This window comes from Carya illinoinensis, chromosome 3 (genome assembly GCF_018687715.1).
Source record: "Carya illinoinensis cultivar Pawnee chromosome 3, C.illinoinensisPawnee_v1, whole genome shotgun sequence".
In the NCBI taxonomy this organism is placed as follows: domain Eukaryota; kingdom Viridiplantae; phylum Streptophyta; class Magnoliopsida; order Fagales; family Juglandaceae; genus Carya; species Carya illinoinensis.
In genome coordinates, this window is record NC_056754.1 from 42,362,386 (window position 1) to 42,380,220 (window position 17,835).

General features: G+C 38.6%; 2 protein-coding genes across 2 annotated transcripts; both read left to right on the forward strand.

Moving 5' to 3' along the window:
• Nucleotides 1-380: 380 nt before the first annotated feature.
• Nucleotides 381-3,317, forward strand: LOC122304809. Its single transcript, XM_043117073.1, has 4 exons — nt 381-865; nt 1,051-1,383; nt 1,656-2,297; nt 2,552-3,317. The coding sequence occupies exons 1-4, from the start codon at nt 381-383 to the stop codon at nt 3,315-3,317; spliced, it is 2,226 nt and encodes a 741-aa protein (XP_042973007.1).
• Nucleotides 3,318-11,349: 8,032 nt separating this feature from the next.
• LOC122304282 lies at nt 11,350-13,378 on the forward strand. Its single transcript, XM_043116455.1, has one exon. The coding sequence runs from the start codon at nt 11,399-11,401 to the stop codon at nt 12,026-12,028; it is 630 nt and encodes a 209-aa protein (XP_042972389.1). The 5' UTR covers nt 11,350-11,398; the 3' UTR covers nt 12,029-13,378.
• The last annotated feature ends 4,457 nt before the right edge of the window (nt 13,379-17,835 follow it).

The window sequence follows — 17,835 nt, forward strand, 5'->3', positions numbered from 1 at the left end:
ATTATTTATAATTATTATGTTGTTAAGAATGATTGGATTGTTTCAAAAAAAGTAAAAAATAATATAAGTTAGAGGGCTAATTACCAAAATAATTGTTCAAACAGAGGATGATTACGTTAATTAGATGGGTATTGTAGATCTTGAAAGCTATTTCTTTGCCCATGATTTCGATTACTTCCCCTGAAAATGTTCATTAGCTCGCTTTGCTTGGAAGAAGACAATGTAAACATGGGCAACCAAGTTTTGTGGGAAGAACTATATATATATACATATATATATATATATATATATATATATATATGCGACATTAATTTGATGCCATTGGAGTTGTTTTTGGACAAAGTAGTTTGCATAATGTGAAACAGGCACTAAACAATTGTATGTTGCTTCTGCATTTGCAAGAGCTTAATGTGGGAGATCTTAATGGGCCAATCAAAGACATTCAAGAGGAAGTTGACCTCCTTTTGCAAGAGGTGGAGCTAAAATGGTGCCAAAGGGCCAAGCAACAGTGGTTAAAATGGGGAGATAGGAATTCTAAGTTTTTTCATAAGTGTGCCTCTCACCGAAGGAAGGTCAATATGATTAATAGGATTATAGATGAGAGGGGAGTTTTGGCTACTACTTATCGGGCAGTAAGCAAGGCGTTTCAGTCTTACTATCAGAACTTGTTTACTTCTTCATCTCTTTCTTGTTGTGAGGAAATGGTGCAGGTTGTGGATAAAGTCATTACTTCTGAGATGAACAGGCAGCTGATGAAGAGATGCTCTTTGGAGGAAGTAAGACGAGCAGTCTTTGATATGAATCCTTATGGCTCTCCTGGGCCAATGGGTTCTCAGCAAGTTTCTATCAGGATAACTGGCTTGATGTGAGAGTGAAGGTGACAGCTGCAGTGCAGGAAATTTTTTATACGAGGAGTGGTTTGGCTGAGATTAATGATACTCACATTGCATTGATTCCCAAGAAGAAAAACCTTACTCTAGTCATTGAGTTTAGGCCCATTAATTTATACAATGTACTCTACAAAGTGGTCTCTAAAGTTCTGGCTAACAGACTTAAACAGTTTCTGCCTTCTATTGTTTCTCCCTCCCAGAGTGCTTTTGTACCCAGGAGATTAATAATTGATAGTATCATTGTGGCCTATGATGCGATGCATTCAATGAAAAATAGAATGAGAGGCAAGAGGGAAGGGTATATGACACTAAAGCTAGATATAAGTAAGGCCTATGACAGGATTGAGTGGGTTTTTTTGGAAGCTGTCTTACTTAAAATGGGGTTCAGTGAGGAGTGGACTGCATTGGTTTTACAGTGTGTAAGCACAGTTAATTACTCCATTATGCTTAATGGAAGACCTTTGCAAAAATTCCATCCAATGAGGGGTCTGAGGCAAGGGGATCCCTTATCCCCTTATCTCTTTATCCTTTGCTTTGAAGTGCTTGGAAAGTTGTTGGATCAAGCTGAGCAAAAAGGGCTCATTACAGGCTTTCCTTTTGCGAGAGGAAGTTTACTAGTTAATCATTTATTTTTTTGCAGATGATAGCTTGTTGTTTTGTAAGGCAAATGCTTTGGAGTGGCGTAGGCTGTGTGGTATTCTCAAAGATTATGAAAATGCTTCTGGTCAGAGACTAAACATGGACAAAAACAACTATTTATTTTAGTTGTAACACAAGGAGTGAAGCAAAGGAGGGTATTTTGGCAGCTGCAGGTCTGGTGGAAGCCAAGTCTTATGAGAAGTATCTAGGCCTTCCAGCTTATGTGGGAAAACAAAAATTGAATGCTTTTAAACCTGTTTTGGATAGCATAAGGGCAAGAATGCAAAGTTGGTCAGTGAGGTTCTTATCTCAGGCAGGGAAGGAGGTCTTGCTTAAATCTGTTGTGCAAGCTATTCCCACCTATTGTATGAGCATCTTCAAACTCCCTAAAGCAATTTTGAATGCAATTAACTCTTTAATGCATAAATTTTGGTGGGGAATGAAATGGGACAGATCTAAAGTTAAATGGATTCCTTGGAAAATTTTGGGCATATCTAAAGAAGAGGGAGGACTTGGCTATAGAGATTTTGAGAAGTTTAATGTGGCTCTCCTAGCTAAGCAAGGGTGGAGACTCTTAAAGCATTCAGATTCTCTAGCTGCAAAAGTGTTAAAGGCAAAATATTTTCATAGAACTGGTTTTATGAAGGCAAAAGTGGGTAGCAACACCTTTTACTTATGGAGGAGTTTTATTGCAGGTAGAGAGGTTTTAAGGGAAGGAATGTTCTGGTGTATTGGCAATGGTGACTCAGTCAAAATATGGCATGATAGGTGGGTTCCCAGACCAACCTCTTTTAAAGTTCAATCATCAAGGAAGGTATTGGGAGAAGATTCGAAAGTTAGTTGTTTAATTAATTAGCAAGAAGGTGGATGGAAGATACCATTAGTGCAAGAAGTTTTTGATCCAGAAGAGGCTGCAGTTATAAGTTGAATTCCTTTGAGTATAACTAATGCTAGTGACTTATTGACTTGGAGATGTACTAGTGATGGCAAGTTCTCAGTTAAGAGTGCTTACCATTTATTAGGCACAATGGAGATAGAGGATCAAGGTCAATCCTCCTATTCTGTCCAAAAGAACAAAATCTGGTCCAAACTTTGGAAGCTGGGAGTCACTATGCAGATAGAATGCTACTTTGGAGGGCTTGTCATGAGTCATTGGCCACAAAGTTTAATCTTTTTAAGAAGAGGATAGTTGATTCGTCACAATGTCCAGTCTGTAATCAAGAGCCAGAGTCTGTTATGCATGCTCTATGGTCGTGCAACTCAGTACAGGATGTGTGGGGCATGAGTTTAAGGAAATTGCAGAAAAGAACAGTTATGGATAGTACTTTTAAGGAGTTATGGATGCACTTAATTTCTGTGCTGGAAGATGATGAACTTGATGAATTTGCAGCAACTATTTACCAGATTTGGAAGAGAATGAACATCCTAGTTTTTGAAAACAAGTTTTGGGACCCAGGGAAGATAGTAGAGGCTGCCCGAAATGCTGTTTCAAAATTCAGGACAGTAAATGAGACCTCTAATGCTATTCAGGTAGGAATTAACCAAAGTGTTTCTAGCTGGAGCCGTCCACCATTGAATGTCTTCAAAGCCAATTGCGATGCGGCTGTTGATAAAGGAAGGAGTAAGATTGGAGCAGGTGTAGTGATCAGGGATTGGGAGGGAAGAGTGGTGGCTTCTTTGAGTTCACCAAAATATTTTTTTTCAGATGCTCATCTAGCAGAAACCTATGGAGTCGTGAAAGCAGTCCTTTTGTGCAAACAGTTGGGTATTAAACAGGTTATTTTTTAGGGAGATGCAAAACAGGTTGTTATGGATCTTACTAGCTCAAACCAGAAAGGGACCTCAGCAGGGATTATTTTATCAAATGTCAAAGCCTTGTTGATTCATTTTGATAGTTGGTCTGTTATTCATGTATCACGAGATTGTAATAGATTGGCTCATGATTTAGCCAAGGATGCAATTAAACTCTCTCAGGAGAGCATTGCTTTGGTGGACATTCCCTCATGTATTCATCCATTGGTTCATGTGAGTTGAATAAAGATGTCCTGTTCTCAAAAAGAAAAGGAAAGAAGTAGAAGATATTTGTGTCAGTCTTTATTAATTTATAGGTATCCTTCCATGCTTGACATGATCATTAAATTGGTATTTTGGCGGCCAATTCAAATGCTTTCAATTTCTGACTAAGTTTAATTCTTTGTTTGTCAATGCCAGTGAAGGCAATTTATTATGGACAATGTATTTGATGGGTTATTAGGTTGTTATTGCACCACTTTAGGTAACTATACTTACATTACTGCAAAAAGTGCTTTTTGGTTAAATGTTATGGATTTTAAACGTATATATAATCGTGTATAGCAAATGTTTTGGATTCAAACAGGTATAGACTTTCTCTTGCCTTATAAAGAAATTTGGAATTGATGCTTCCTTATATATAATATGAGGATTGATCTATTATGGGAATTATTTAGCTTTTTGACGATCATGTGTCATGTGCTTTATTTTTTTTTTCCCAAAGCGTCGAAGGTCATATGTTTAAGAGTCACCGTCTCTCTATTTTATTAAACTCCCTCACTTTTGACGGATGAATACCTTATACACAACTTAAACTGCAAAAATTGTAAAAATAAATAAATCAGTGCAACGTAAAACAAATCAAAAGCACTAAAAAACTGTGTAAACCTCAACCAACTTTCTTGGACTTGTCCAAATAAGGCAAGTCGCTACGATCAGTTTGAAGGATGCCCTTAAGCAAAAATGGAAGGTCCTCTTGTGAAAACTATTCTTCACTGCAGCCACTACTTCCCATCCTAGCCAGAAAATCTGCTGCCATATTTCCCTCCCTGAAAACATGTTGAAACTGGAAATTAAGCTGTGATAAAATCTCACTGATTTCCTCCCAGAAATCCTCCAAATACCATAAGCTACACTTCCCATCTTTCAACCACTTGACTACCAACAAGGAATCAAGCTCCAAAATAATGTTATCAAAACCCAAGTTACGGCATTTACATAATCCCATTAACAAAGCCCGAAGCTCTACGTGATTATTAGTTCCCCTTCCCAGGTGAGCAGCAAACGCAAATTTCATGTTTCCATGTTCATCTTGAAATATTCCACCAGCGCCTAACTCACCTGGAATTTGTAAACTACCGCCATCAATATTTAACTTAACGCATCCAGTACATGGTTTTTGCTAAGAAACTGCCATGATTCTTTCCTTTATCCTTATCTTAATCGGCAACTGCAACAACATAAGCACCTCAACGCCCCTCCGTCGTAGCCCAGAGCCATCCTTTAGTTTTAGACCAAGCCAATTAATCCAAAATTTGACAGATCTCCACAACGAACCAATGGATTCCTTTTTTCCTTCCATTCTTGCCAAACACCCCCAACACCACAACCTCCAAGTTATAATACTTGGAACAGACTAATTAGATTACCAACATGTGACGACCTCGTTGTGCGTCTAAACCAAGCCTCAACCGTTCCTCTCCATGATCTGTTAGTTACGTATGGAACACCCAGAGCACGTGAACAAAATTTCCACAGCTATCTCTCCCCCATATAATACATGATTCAAATCTTTAAAGGTCCTCTGATGACAGCACTCACACTTGGACACTATAGGAAGACCAAGACGCTTGATACGTTCATCCACACTAAGACTCTGTTAAAGAGCTTTCCACATTAATACCGAAATCTTCTTTGGTAGTGCAGCATGCCAGATCTACTCAGACCACTGTGATTTTGGAACCACCACACGAACAAGATTCCACGCACTCTTTGTCGTAAAACAACCATGCGAAGTGCCCATCCAAACCAGTTTATCCTAACCTGCTCTTGTTCCATGAACCTTTGAAACAATTAAGTCCTTATTTCCTTGCCCCACCAGATGTATTAAATAATCTATATCCCATCTATTGCCCTCCATGCATTCTTTCACAACTAAAATCGGTTATGCCACAATCCTTTGTTGGTCACATAATGGACCTGAGTCCATCCATTTGTCCCGCCAAAAAGAAAGGTTGCCTTCTCTGACCAACCATTTAGAATGCTTAAGCACAAAAGGCACTTCACGCACCACCATCTTCCAGAAACAAGTTCCCCTCGAATGAGAGACTAAAGAAATATGCTGCCCTTTCACATACTTTGATTGAAAATATCTTGTCCACAAAGAGTCTGTAGTCACCAGATTCCATGCAAACTTCAAGTGCAATGACTTTTGGACCTCATTTAAATTCCTCAAACCAATGCCCCCCTCATCAACTAGTCTACACATGTTTTCCCACCTCACCCATTTTCTTTTAGATTTACCATCAACTGAACCCCAGAAAAGGAGCTAAACAACCCGTGTAACGTTTCAATAATCAATTTCAGAGCCTTAAGGACAGCCAACAAATGCACCGGCATACTAGAAAGAACATGCTTCAATAACATCAGCCGAGCCCCTGAAGAAAGAAATTTAACTCTCCATCCTTCAATCCTTTGGCGTATCTGTTGCACCAACTCCTCAAAATAAATTCCTTTGATCCTTCCAGATATAATAGGCACCCCTAAGTACTTAGCTGGAAATTTTCCTTCCAATAAACCCGTTAGAGCCAGCAGTTCACGATGCATACGAAGTGGAATTTTCTGAGAGAAAAAAATTGAGGAATTCGATTCATTCACTTTCTGTCCCAACCACGATGCATATAAACCGAGTGTAGCTTTAATCTCCTGAACCGATTGTTTACTCCCATATGTAAATATCACCATATCATCCACATAGAGTAAATGAGAAATGAATGGCCCATTTCTTGGATAAGTAAAACCACCAACTATTCCTCCCACAAATCCTTGTTTAAGAAGCCGAGAAAAAACTTCCTCCACAAGAATGAACAAATAAGGAGAAAGGGAGTCCCCTTGGTGAAGCCCCCTACCACCCTTAAAAAATCATTTAGCCCTCCCATTCATAACCACCAAATACCATGGCGTAGTAACACATTGAAAGACCAGTTGACAAACTTTTGCAGAGAAACCGAAAGCACTTAACACATGGAATAAGAACTTCCAATCAATAGTATCATATTCCTTAGCAATATCTACTTTCATCAATATATTTCCCCCACGAACTGGCTTATTTAAATCATACACCAACTCTTGAGTTAGACTTATGTTTTCAAAAATACTTGGAACCGGGGAGGAACGCACCTTGCTCCAAAGAAATAGGATGACCCAATACTGCAGATAATCGAGCCACTAATATTTTGGAGCAAATCTTATACACCACAGAGCAAAAGCTTATAGGCCTAAATGTTTCAAAGGACGAAAGGTTTGAAACTTTAGGCACTAAAACAATAAATGAGGAAGCATAAAACCTGGGAAAAGGAGAACCCCGAAAAAAATCACAAACCGCCTCCCTCACATCAGACTTCACTAATTCCGAGCAATGTTGGAAAAACCCTAAGCCAAACCCATCAGGCCCCAGACTACTATCTACCAGAATAGAGAACAAAGCACTTTTTATTTCAAAATGTACTTCACATAGAAGTTGATTTTCCTTCTCCACCACCTCAAGCTAAATTAATGCCGATAAATCAGGAAGAGTATTTCCCGGATGCTCTTTAATGAACTCCTCAAAATACACCACAGCAGCATCATGGATAGATTTTGGAGAAGCCAATATACGGGCATCACTCAATTGCATCTCCCTAACAAGATTAGCTTTTTGAACCTGCATAGCTTTGAACAGCCCAGAGTTCACCTCACCATGCTCCGCCCAGTTAGACTTTACTTGTTGTGCCAAACAAAACTTCTCCCTTTTCAACCAAGAAGAAAGCTCAATTCTAGAAACCAACAAATCAACTTCCACCTCTTCCGAAAAACCTGATTGCAACCGAGCCTCCCCTTCTTCCACCTTTGCCTCTAGATTTTTTATATGCTCACCGGTCAAACCAAATACCTCCTTATTCCAGCTCCTAAGCACCACCTTTAATCTTTTTAATTTGCAAGCAAGTCTCCATAAACCCGTGCCACCTGCACTTCCCTGCCAAGAACTAGAGACACATCTCTAAAAATCCTCACGCAGAGTCCACATTTGCTGGAATTTAAATGGTGATGTACCATACGTTACACACGAAACCGACAAGCCCAGTAGCATTGGAGCATGATCTGTCGTCCTACGGGCAAATATTTCAACGACAATGAAGGAAATAGTTCCAAGCACCTGACACAGTATAGTGCACGATCAAGTCTAGCCCAGCTTCGTGCCATCCCACCCTGACCATTACACTAGCAGAATTTATTTCCATTAAACGGGACCTCAATCAAACCCCCATCATCAATGAAGGTACAAAAAATCCTCCATAGCACCAACCAACTGCAAATGACCACCCCCCCACCCCCCCTTACGTCTCTCCCAATCGTTTCGAATAACATTGAAATCACCAATTACAACACGTGAAAAAGGTAATGTGCTAAATGCAAGAAGCTCGGCCCAAAGAACTCGACGATCCAAATACAAGCATTTCGCATAAACCATCGAAACCACCATTGAAGAATTAATTAACAATGTAATCTGCTGACTAGAGGCCCCGATTATGTTAACTTGACACTCCTCATCCCAGAACACCCAAACCTTGCTTGACTGATCTGCATTTGAAAAACATTCATTAAAATGCAACATATGCTTCCAACGTACTAGATGATCCTCTGCCCGAAAAGGTATTGCTACCACTAATACTTTTGGTTTATACATAAACAGTAACGACCAAAGTCATTTTTTCGAGGTGCCAAGCCCCCAAACATTCCAATACATAATTGAACTAATCATAGATCCATCCTCGAGGGTGTGCTTGGAGCCCTAGACAAACTACGCAAAACTCGTCCTCTATTCGCACCCTTTGCCATAGTTTCCGAATCGAATAAACCATCCCACTCCTACCCTAAAGGAGGAAGCCCCCCTTCACCATCAGACCTCGAAGCCACTAGATCTGCACCTTCCTCAAACACACCAATCAGACCCGAAATATTCTTTAGAAAAGCTCCATGATAAAAGTTTGGCGGCAGCCCAGGTAGTGTAATCCATACCGGCACCAAGGCTGGTTCAGAGTTCTTGTTAAAATCAATTGTCCATTGAAATGGCTGATAACCAATACCATCTACATCACAAATCTCCCTTGACAATGCTTTAATAAAGTCCTCCTCATTAGATAATCTCACAAACACATGCCTAGATTTCCTCATAGCAGACACGACTGGTTGATGCGCTAGCCCCCAACGCCCATGTATGAAAGTTCAAATCCTATCCAACGATGGTCTTTGACATAAAAATTTCAAAACAACAACAAATTTAAAAGGTATAGCTGATTTTTCCAGTTCTTCCGTGGAGAATTGAACAAACACTTCACCATCTACAATTTCCAATTGCCTAAACGGAACACTCACCTCAGGGAGAGCCTGAGGGGATTGCAAAACTAAATCTGCAAACGTCTAAGACCCCCCTACCGACATTAAAGGCCCTGTTGACCCCCAACAGTAGCCATACGTGCAACCCCACAAGAAACCTTAGCAGAGAAATTTTTTTTATGCCACGTCAGCCAATCAAAAAGGTTTTCGAGCCACGACACTGGTCAAACACTTGTGTCATGTGCTTTTCGTACTTTGGCCTAATTAATTATTGATGCGGTATCTATTCTTGGTCTCTTCAATGCATATACTATATATAGCAATAAAATAGTGTCTGATATGTGCATCTTTGTTATGTTTTGAGGTTTATGTGTTGCAAATTAAGGACGAATATTGATGAATAGTTTGACATCTCTAGGATGGAAGAATTATTTGTATTGGTACTGTTATTTTCTATGGGGATTCTCATAGATCAATGGCACGACTTGTCTAGTTTCTAAGGGGCTTCTCATGTATACCTTATTTTGAAAAAGACCCCCTCACCACCAAATTTCTGATTCTCTAGATTTGATGATTTATGTTATCACTTCTTATACAAAAGAAAAGAAAGACCATTAAGAGTGAGTGGGACCATTTCCAAATCTCCCCTCCCATAACCCAAGACCCTTCTTTGCTGGGGCCACCATAGTGATCCTTTTTAGGATTGTATAATATTATGTGTGATGCATACAACATTATAAATAGGTTTCAAATGTTCGCGAGCTCCTATACTCAAACTTATATAAATATTCTTCATGTTAGCATAGACCACAACTAGCTTTCAGTTGAATGCAACTACTTGGAATTGGAAGCTTAGATTTATGAGTAACTCTTCAATCTTGCATTTGGGTGGAGGGCTGATCATGTTCTTCCAGAAATGACTGCATGGATGGGTAACTCCTTAATCTTGTATACATTTACGATGGAATAAATGTAAGAAAGAACTGTGATATGGGATTAAGAATTTTTAAGAAAACCAAGAGAAACAATTTACTAGATAATAAGTGATATATCTTCCTAATCTAATGATTCTTAGCATTACATGCAATATTGTTATTTATGCTAACTGAGCGTGAACAAACGGATGTTCTTATTGACTTGACCATGGAAGAGGTGGCACTGAGAAGAGGCAACATGAGCCTGCTTAGGCTTGTCATAACAGAGAAAGTGATAAACAACGAAGCTTTCAAAGCATCAATGGGAAAAATATGGAAGCTGTGAGGAGGTTTACAAATCAAAGGAGTGGGCAAAAACCTTTTCTTGCTTGAGTTCGAGAAAGTTGCTGACATGCAAAAGGTTAAGCAAGGAAGGCCGTGGACCTTTGATCGCCAACTTCTGTGTTTAAAGGACTATAATGGTCTAGTCTCCCCAAAGGATATGGTTTTTGAAAAAGAACCAATATGGGTACAAGTTCACAACATCCCACTGGATGGAATGACCAAGAAAGTAGGAGAACAGACAGGAAGACAGGTGGGAGAAGTCCTAGATGTTGATGTAGACGAGGAAGACGTGGGTCGGGGGCCTTACCTACGTATCAAAATCTCAATTAACATCACAAAGCCTCTAATGCATGGAGTTATGGGTTCCTTCAACGGCACCAGAGTGTGGTTACCTTTCCAGTACGAACGACTACCTTCTTTCTGTTTTAACTGTGGAATCATCAAACACGGTTCAAAAGGATGCCAAAAACCAAAATCAGAGAGATTGATGCATGGTAAGGAAGAGAGCCAATTGGCAAAACCAATTAAAAATATATTTGAATTGGGAGAATTTTTAAAAATATTTTTATTGGAGTTCGAAAGTTTTGTTACTTGCCAAAATTATGTTTGAGAATAAAATTTTTGAGAGTGTTAAGTTATCTTGGTTTTCTTTTATTGTTATGGAAATTGAGGTAAACGTTTAAACGAAAATTTATTTTTGATAATGTTTTAGAATTGAAGGAAAAATAAATTTTAAATAAATTTAAAAAATATTTTATTTTCAAATATCGCCTAAAGCAAATTAATGTTAAGGTAAATTTAGGTGTAACTTCCTTTGCCTTTTGAAATTCTCTACAATCAAATGGCTGGGATAATTTTTTTATTTACATTACTCTTTTATAATTTAATTATAAATGAGTAATGTTAGATACAATATTAAAATTAGTCTCAAATTTACTAATTTTTTTTTTTAAAATACATGAATTACATACCCTAAAACTACAAATATCATTTCTCACGTTTAAAACATCAACCAGATCATCCAAATTCCAAATTCATAATATTGTTCGAAACCCTGAGGAGGGAATTTAATAATTTATTACATCTTTTAAGGTAAAATCATGGGTCCTCCCTCGCCTAGCCGTTGTAGCCTCCAACGGCCCAATTCCACCAGCTTTATAAATTCAAAATCTCCATGGACACCCCCGATCAAGCAATTCTGACTTTACAGTATCAATCACAAAAATGGCTTCCTCTAAGCTCGGAAGCTCATGTTCCTTCTCCAGTCTTCTACTTTCCTGCTTGAATTTCACACTGTTCATCCTCTCTGCAGCCTCTCTTGCTCCCATAATACTCCTCAGGTTGCCTCCGACTTCGATGGGAATGGCATTACTCATGGTCTCTTGCATCTCAATGCTCTCCTCCTTTGCGGGCTTCTATTCTCAGCTCTCCCACTTTTGTTTCACAACCCACATCTCACTTCTGCTGGCTTCAGTTATCGGCCAATTACTCAGTATTTTGGCCTTATTTACAAAAGAAAGATCCAGCCTTTCCTCGCTCAAGTCGACAAGGGACCCCAGAGAGGCAAAGCTTTTGGTGAGGCTCGAATGTGGGGTTTTGATGGGAATGTTCTTGATGCAGTTGGTTGTGTTGGTGTTGAGCTGTGCAGTACACAGCTGTTGGGTGAGAGAATACGAGGGACTGGAGGCAGAGAGAGAGGCAACAGCAAGGAAGAGAAGTAAGAGGATTGCGAAAGTGCAGGAGGAATCCATGGTCAATTTAGCAAAAATTGCAGAGGTTAGAGCAAACGAGTTGGATGAGAAAATGAAGAACAAGTATCATGTGCAGTGGGTTAAGACTGATTTTGAAGGCTAAAATCATGTCCTAGCTGGATCGTATAAATGTGAGTTTTCTGTCCATTTTTTTGTGTTTCTGGGGATCACTATTGGTGTGGCCAATTTGAGTATGTGTTAGTGGGGATGCAACAGCTAGGGGGGCTGTTCTTTTGGGATGTGAGGGCTGTGTACCAGTTATGTACTATTGTGTCTATTGCCTCATAGTTTTAACATTTCTCTGTTCATTGCACTCTATTCCTAACCCCAAATCTTCTATTCTTTATTAGTTGAAGTTCTGACCAATTGGCAGAAGAGAATAATGAATATAAATTAGATGGTCCAATGCACATTAAATATTCGATCCAAAACTGTCCAAAAATCTTGAACATGTAATTAAACGTTGTAGAGTCCACATGATGTATCTATTTTTCTCTACATTTGAACTCAATTTGATCGGATAGATTTCTGCTCGAGTTTATATTAAGCAAAAGAAAAAGTTCTCACGTGAATTGAAGCTGAACACTTTCAAGTTTTGTCTGCCCACCACCCTCGCCAGTTGGGCCACTTCCTTATCCCAATTCATACGGTAAGGATTGAAAAGAAGGCCCAAATCCCGTTATATTGATGCAACCGAAGAAGTTGTACCAGATGAAGAAGAAGAGGATGGATATCTGTTATGCAACTACATGCGACACACAATTACATCATAAGGAAAGATGGAATTCTGGAGTCTGAAGCCAATGAACGGAAATTCAAAGTTTTGAAGAAGCTAATGGAGGGAATGAAAAAGGCAACAACTCTGGAATTAGGGGTCGCTGGGTGTCTGTCTCCATCACATTCCTAGCTCTCAGAGGACAATCTGAGTGCACATAAAACTTGGTTTCTGCATGAATGAGAGAAATCATTACTAAAAGGTGAAATAGGTTTGCGATAGCTGTATTTATGTTATAAATGGTGCTAGATATGGTAAGGTGCTGGTGTAACCATTCAACACAACCTTCGTGTCCAAAACTAAAATCCCACATCGATGAAAAGCAACAAATTTCCATACTTTATATAGCCACATAGAGGCAGAGTGGATTGCCGGGCTTGGTAACGCGAGCCTGCAACCCGAGTGGGGGCACCAAAGTGATGGGACGCTCGCATATTCTACCGGGTTGGGCTCCAGTGGCTTCTAACTGGCCTGCCCGTTCCAAGCCAAGAGTTGAGTCAGGTGGCTTGGGCTAAGGCCCTCGGGTCACGTGGTTCCTAGAGTTGGAGGGCACAGCGTGAGGCTGGTTTCACAGAGCAGCGACTACCTCCCGCTCCTGGCAGTGGAAGGACAACGGGCTAGTGCCGCTCGGACCCATCAAAGACCCGGTGGATTTGATCCTGCTGGACCATCACTTTTTTTGTTGATTTACTTCCTTTTTGTACTCCCGTGGCAATCATTCTATATTGCTAGCAATCATTTGGTTTCCAACATCATTCTAAATTGTCCTTTGCTAGTGCTGAGTAATTCTTTTCTTTGGATGATGTTCTGATTCATCAGTGTTTGATTTTTAATTTTTAGTGATGAAAAGTAATTGATACCCCAGTGACAAATAATGCTCTAGGAGTCGTAGAATTTTTACTAATGAACCGTCCATTGGATTGTCCGATCTGTGACCAAGGTGGAGAATGTGATTCCCAAGGATCAATCTATGGCATTTGGATCTGATCGTGCTTGGTTCTCTGAGATGAAGAGATCGGTGGTGGATAAGAATCTTGGTCCTCTGGTGAAGACTCTGATGACTCGGTGCATCCAGTATATAGGGTCAGAATCAGGGATTTCTTATATTTTTAACTAGAGTGCTGATCATTTGAGTGCCCGCAAAAAACTTTTCTCCTCTTCATAGAATGCCATATGGCGCTTCCAATCCACAGAAGAATGGCAAGTAAGAGATTGCTGGGTTCCTGGATCTTGGCATGTTAGGTCATGGCAGCGGAGAGGAAATTGGAACCCATGTTGAAAAACTTGCGACGAGCGAGCTTTATAGAAATGTGATCGATGAAAAATGATTTATAGTCTTTCATGACCCACATAAAGAAATCCACTTCTTCATAGTGGAATCCCAGTTATGAATAGTATCAGCTGATGCTAATCCGCAATCAAGACATCTGATGAGAACTAGCATTGCTGGTCTTGGAAAAGCAGATTGTTCCTCTCGGTCGATACCCAGGTAAATTTCTGATGTAGTCAATTCTTCGAGTAGGGGACACATGGTCCTAACTAATGCTTCCCTAACTAAAACTTCTTCTAAATTAATCCATCACATTGTCCAAAGTATCAGCGTCCATTTGTTTGCTATTCATGTGAGGTTCCAAAGGTGTTCTTTGTTAGGGAATTACACATCTGTGCACCCTTTACCCTTCTTGTTCTCTCTCTACTCCATTATTCAGCATCTCCATCACAAAACCCCAGTTTCCTATTACTTCGATTGTGGGGTAACCTGCGACCTCTTTATCATTTTTTTTTTTCGATGAAAGATGATGAATATATTATGAAACGCAGTACAAGAAAACAAAAGGCGTATTCATTGACAAAGCAAGGTTTCGGGTTTTGGACGAGTCTAAAGAGCCATCTCATTATAAAGGCTTGAAACCCAGTGGGGGTACAAGCGTCTGGACGTGTTTTTGGGAGAAATTTCAGCGAGCTTTTAGCTGTGAATTGAACCCAACAATTGATTCACATATTACTGACATCGTCACAAACTCAAAAGGATCGTCTTGAGCTTTGACTTAGGCACTCTTTCCCACATGGCTTCTTGCTTTATTTCCTATTTCGTGTGCCGATTGGAACGATTAGATAAAAACAGAGTCAGAATATTTAAAATTAAAAAATATGTTATGAAATCATTAAAAAGAGAGAGCTATAACGTGTTATAAAACTTTCAAAAGGAGAGAGAAAAAGATAGATTTCAGAAAGATTATGAAAACTTATATATTTCTTAAATGATTCAACGATATATATAGGAGTACAAATGGGATTATACTTTTTACGACTAGCATTATGCATTTTGCGGCTAGCTCACTATGCTAATACTATGCACTATATATTTTACGGCTAGCTCACTATGCTAGTACTATGCACTATGCATTTTGCAGCTAACTCACTATGCTAGCACTATGCACTATGCATTTAACGACTAGTACTATGCATTTGACGGCTAGCTAAATGTCGTCATACAATTCAATATAGTTTATAACACTTCCTCTTTGGATGACCATATTTAAAGAATATGTCTCGTTAAAACCTTACCAAGAAAAAACCCTGTGGGAAAAAACCAATGGCGAAGGAAAAAGAGTACAATATTCATGTGTATCGCCGAGTGCTCTAGGATTGCCTCATTAAAACCTTGCAAAGGAAAACCCAGTAGGATAAAACCTTAGCGAAGGAAAAAGAGTACAATTAACACAAGTCTTCAAAACATTACGTCTCCTGAAAAGTGTATGATAACAGGTCTTCGAACCTCCGCATTCTAATGTTCTGCATAATCTTCTTAAATGTTGCAGTTGGTAATGCTTTAGTGAATAAATCTGCCAGATTTTTACTTGACCGTACCTTCTTGATATCAATTTCAACTTTTTTCTCATGAATTGCAATGATATTCTTGTGTGTATCTGAAAGATAACTCGCATCTGGTACATCCAACTAACTATGGACTTGATCCATGTTGATAAAATAATCATAACTGGATCTTTCTGCTCATCACTACTCTTATGGAGTTATACTCTTCTGGAGTTCTTGTAAATAACACGGTTAGTGGAGAATTCATCAACATTAAACCGCTAACCTCATTTTTTAATAAAAACGGTGGCCAGCCTTTTAAGATCAGACAAGCACCGCGGATTTTCAACTCCTCTGTAGGTGTCAGGCGTGCTGTCAGGCACCCCAGCTGTCAAGCGTGCTGTCAGGCGCCGCAGAGTTATGAAGATATATTTCGTCTCTTTTCTCTTGCTTCACGAGAGATGTTGTATCATAATTTTCTCTATAAAAGAGATATTCAGCTCATCTTCATTCGCATCTCATCTTCTTCACTTTTTTGTAATCATACTGCATTTTTACTTTGCAATTTCTTTATGCATTCTTATCCTACAATAGGTCAACGATCTTCTCATTGCCAATATATGAGGTATTCTGCACCTCGTTCATCAGCTGTTCCTGCTTCTACCACAGGTGCTATCATGCAATATAATGATCTGACTCATAGGTCAGATAATGAAGCTATCTATGAGCTTGTGAGTCTCGGTACCCGATACTCATCATCCATTGTTGCATTTTCTCAGCGACTGCAATCCAAAACTTGTGGAGTTGACAATCTCCACGAGAATATTGCTATACTTCAGCGACTTCTTCTGGAGTCCAACATGAAGATAGAATCAATAAAGTAAGAGAATAGGAATTTAAAATCCTTGCTTAAATCTTCTTTTCGATTGCCCACCCCTTTAGATAGGGATGCCATGTAGATTCTTGAAAAACAAGAGCGTTTGAAGAATGAGGCAAAGTGCCTCAAATTTCTGTAATTCTTACTTTAAGATAATAAAATAATATTTCACAAATATTCATATTTGTGTTTTTATCTTTTGGTAGATGTTCTGTGTGCTCCCTTTTATTTCTTCTTTAATAATGCATACTTCATATCAAACCCATAATATGAATATGAAATACTAATTGTATTAAAAGATGGTATTTCATGACTAATAACATCATCCATCTTCCCCTTGAAGTCGCAAGGGTTTCAGATTTATATTTCAAATATGTGCAGTTTTCATGAGCTCTTCTGGAGCCTCAATAACATTTAAATCATATATATAAACTGTAATAATAGCTTGTTTCCATTTGCGTTTGGATTGCTTTAGATCATATAAGGATCTTTGAAACTTGATAGAATACATATTTCCAGATGTATTCATATTAGAAGCTTCAGACATTTTCTATCCTTCAGGGATTTTCATATATATATCATGATCCAATGATCTATATAAATATGTAGTTAATCATGCATATCCAAACTCTCGGTAACTTTCAAGCTAATAAAAATCTCAATATGATTTCAACCACTTTAAAATCATATCAATATTGTTTCTTCGAGAAACTAACTTGTGATTTCTATATCACATTTTCATATTAAAAGTTTCAGACTTTTTATATCATGTATATAAATATCCACTGATATTTAACAAAAATCACCTCTTTAGATGTTTAGATTTGAAGTCCATATTTATCACATTTTACTTAGTGATATCAATTTTGCAGGAATTGAGAAACTGACTCGTGATTTATATATCACATTTTTATTTTCTTTTCATAAATACCCACTGACATTCAACAAGCATCACCTCTTTAGGTGTTTGGACTATAAGTCCCGATGCATCATATTTTACTAGTGAATCAATTCTGCATGAATTGTTTCTTTCAAATTTGGCCAATATTTTACGTCATATTCTTTGACGATTCTTGATTCACTTTCATCATTATTTCTGGTAATGTCAATTGTCATCTCATATGGAAATACGTTGTCGACAACGATTTTATTTCTATCCATAATTTCTCTATTATTCATGAAATGTAACGAGATCTCGTTATTTTCAGGTACCTGTCCCTCTTCAAGGGAAGACATTTTCATGAAAAACCTTTTCAGGAGGCACTCTTCAATAGTTTATATAGGAGAATTTTATACAGAGAATTTGGATGGCTTTATTGCTTGTTTTGTGAGTATGACCTCTTCAGGAGCACCAAATTATTTGTGTCTTTCTCTTTTGAGATGCAGTACCTTTTGTATCAATAGGTCTACATGCTTTCAAACTGCTGAATTTCTTAATTGT

What these genes read in the sequence shown, in the direction of transcription:
- LOC122304809 (XM_043117073.1), top strand. Translation starts at nt 381, where the DNA reads ATGTTGCTTCTGCATTTGCAAGAGCTTAATGTGGGAGATCTTAATGGG. An exon ending in ATCAGGATAACTGGCTTGAT is followed by an intron (nt 866 to 1,050) that starts GTGAGAGTGAAG and finishes TCTGGCTAACAG; the next exon opens with ACTTAAACAGTTTCTGCCTT. An exon ending in GTCAAAATATGGCATGATAG is followed by an intron (nt 2,298 to 2,551) that starts GTGGGTTCCCAG and finishes ACCATTTATTAG; the next exon opens with GCACAATGGAGATAGAGGAT.
- LOC122304282 (XM_043116455.1), top strand. Translation starts at nt 11,399, where the DNA reads ATGGCTTCCTCTAAGCTCGGAAGCTCATGTTCCTTCTCCAGTCTTCTA.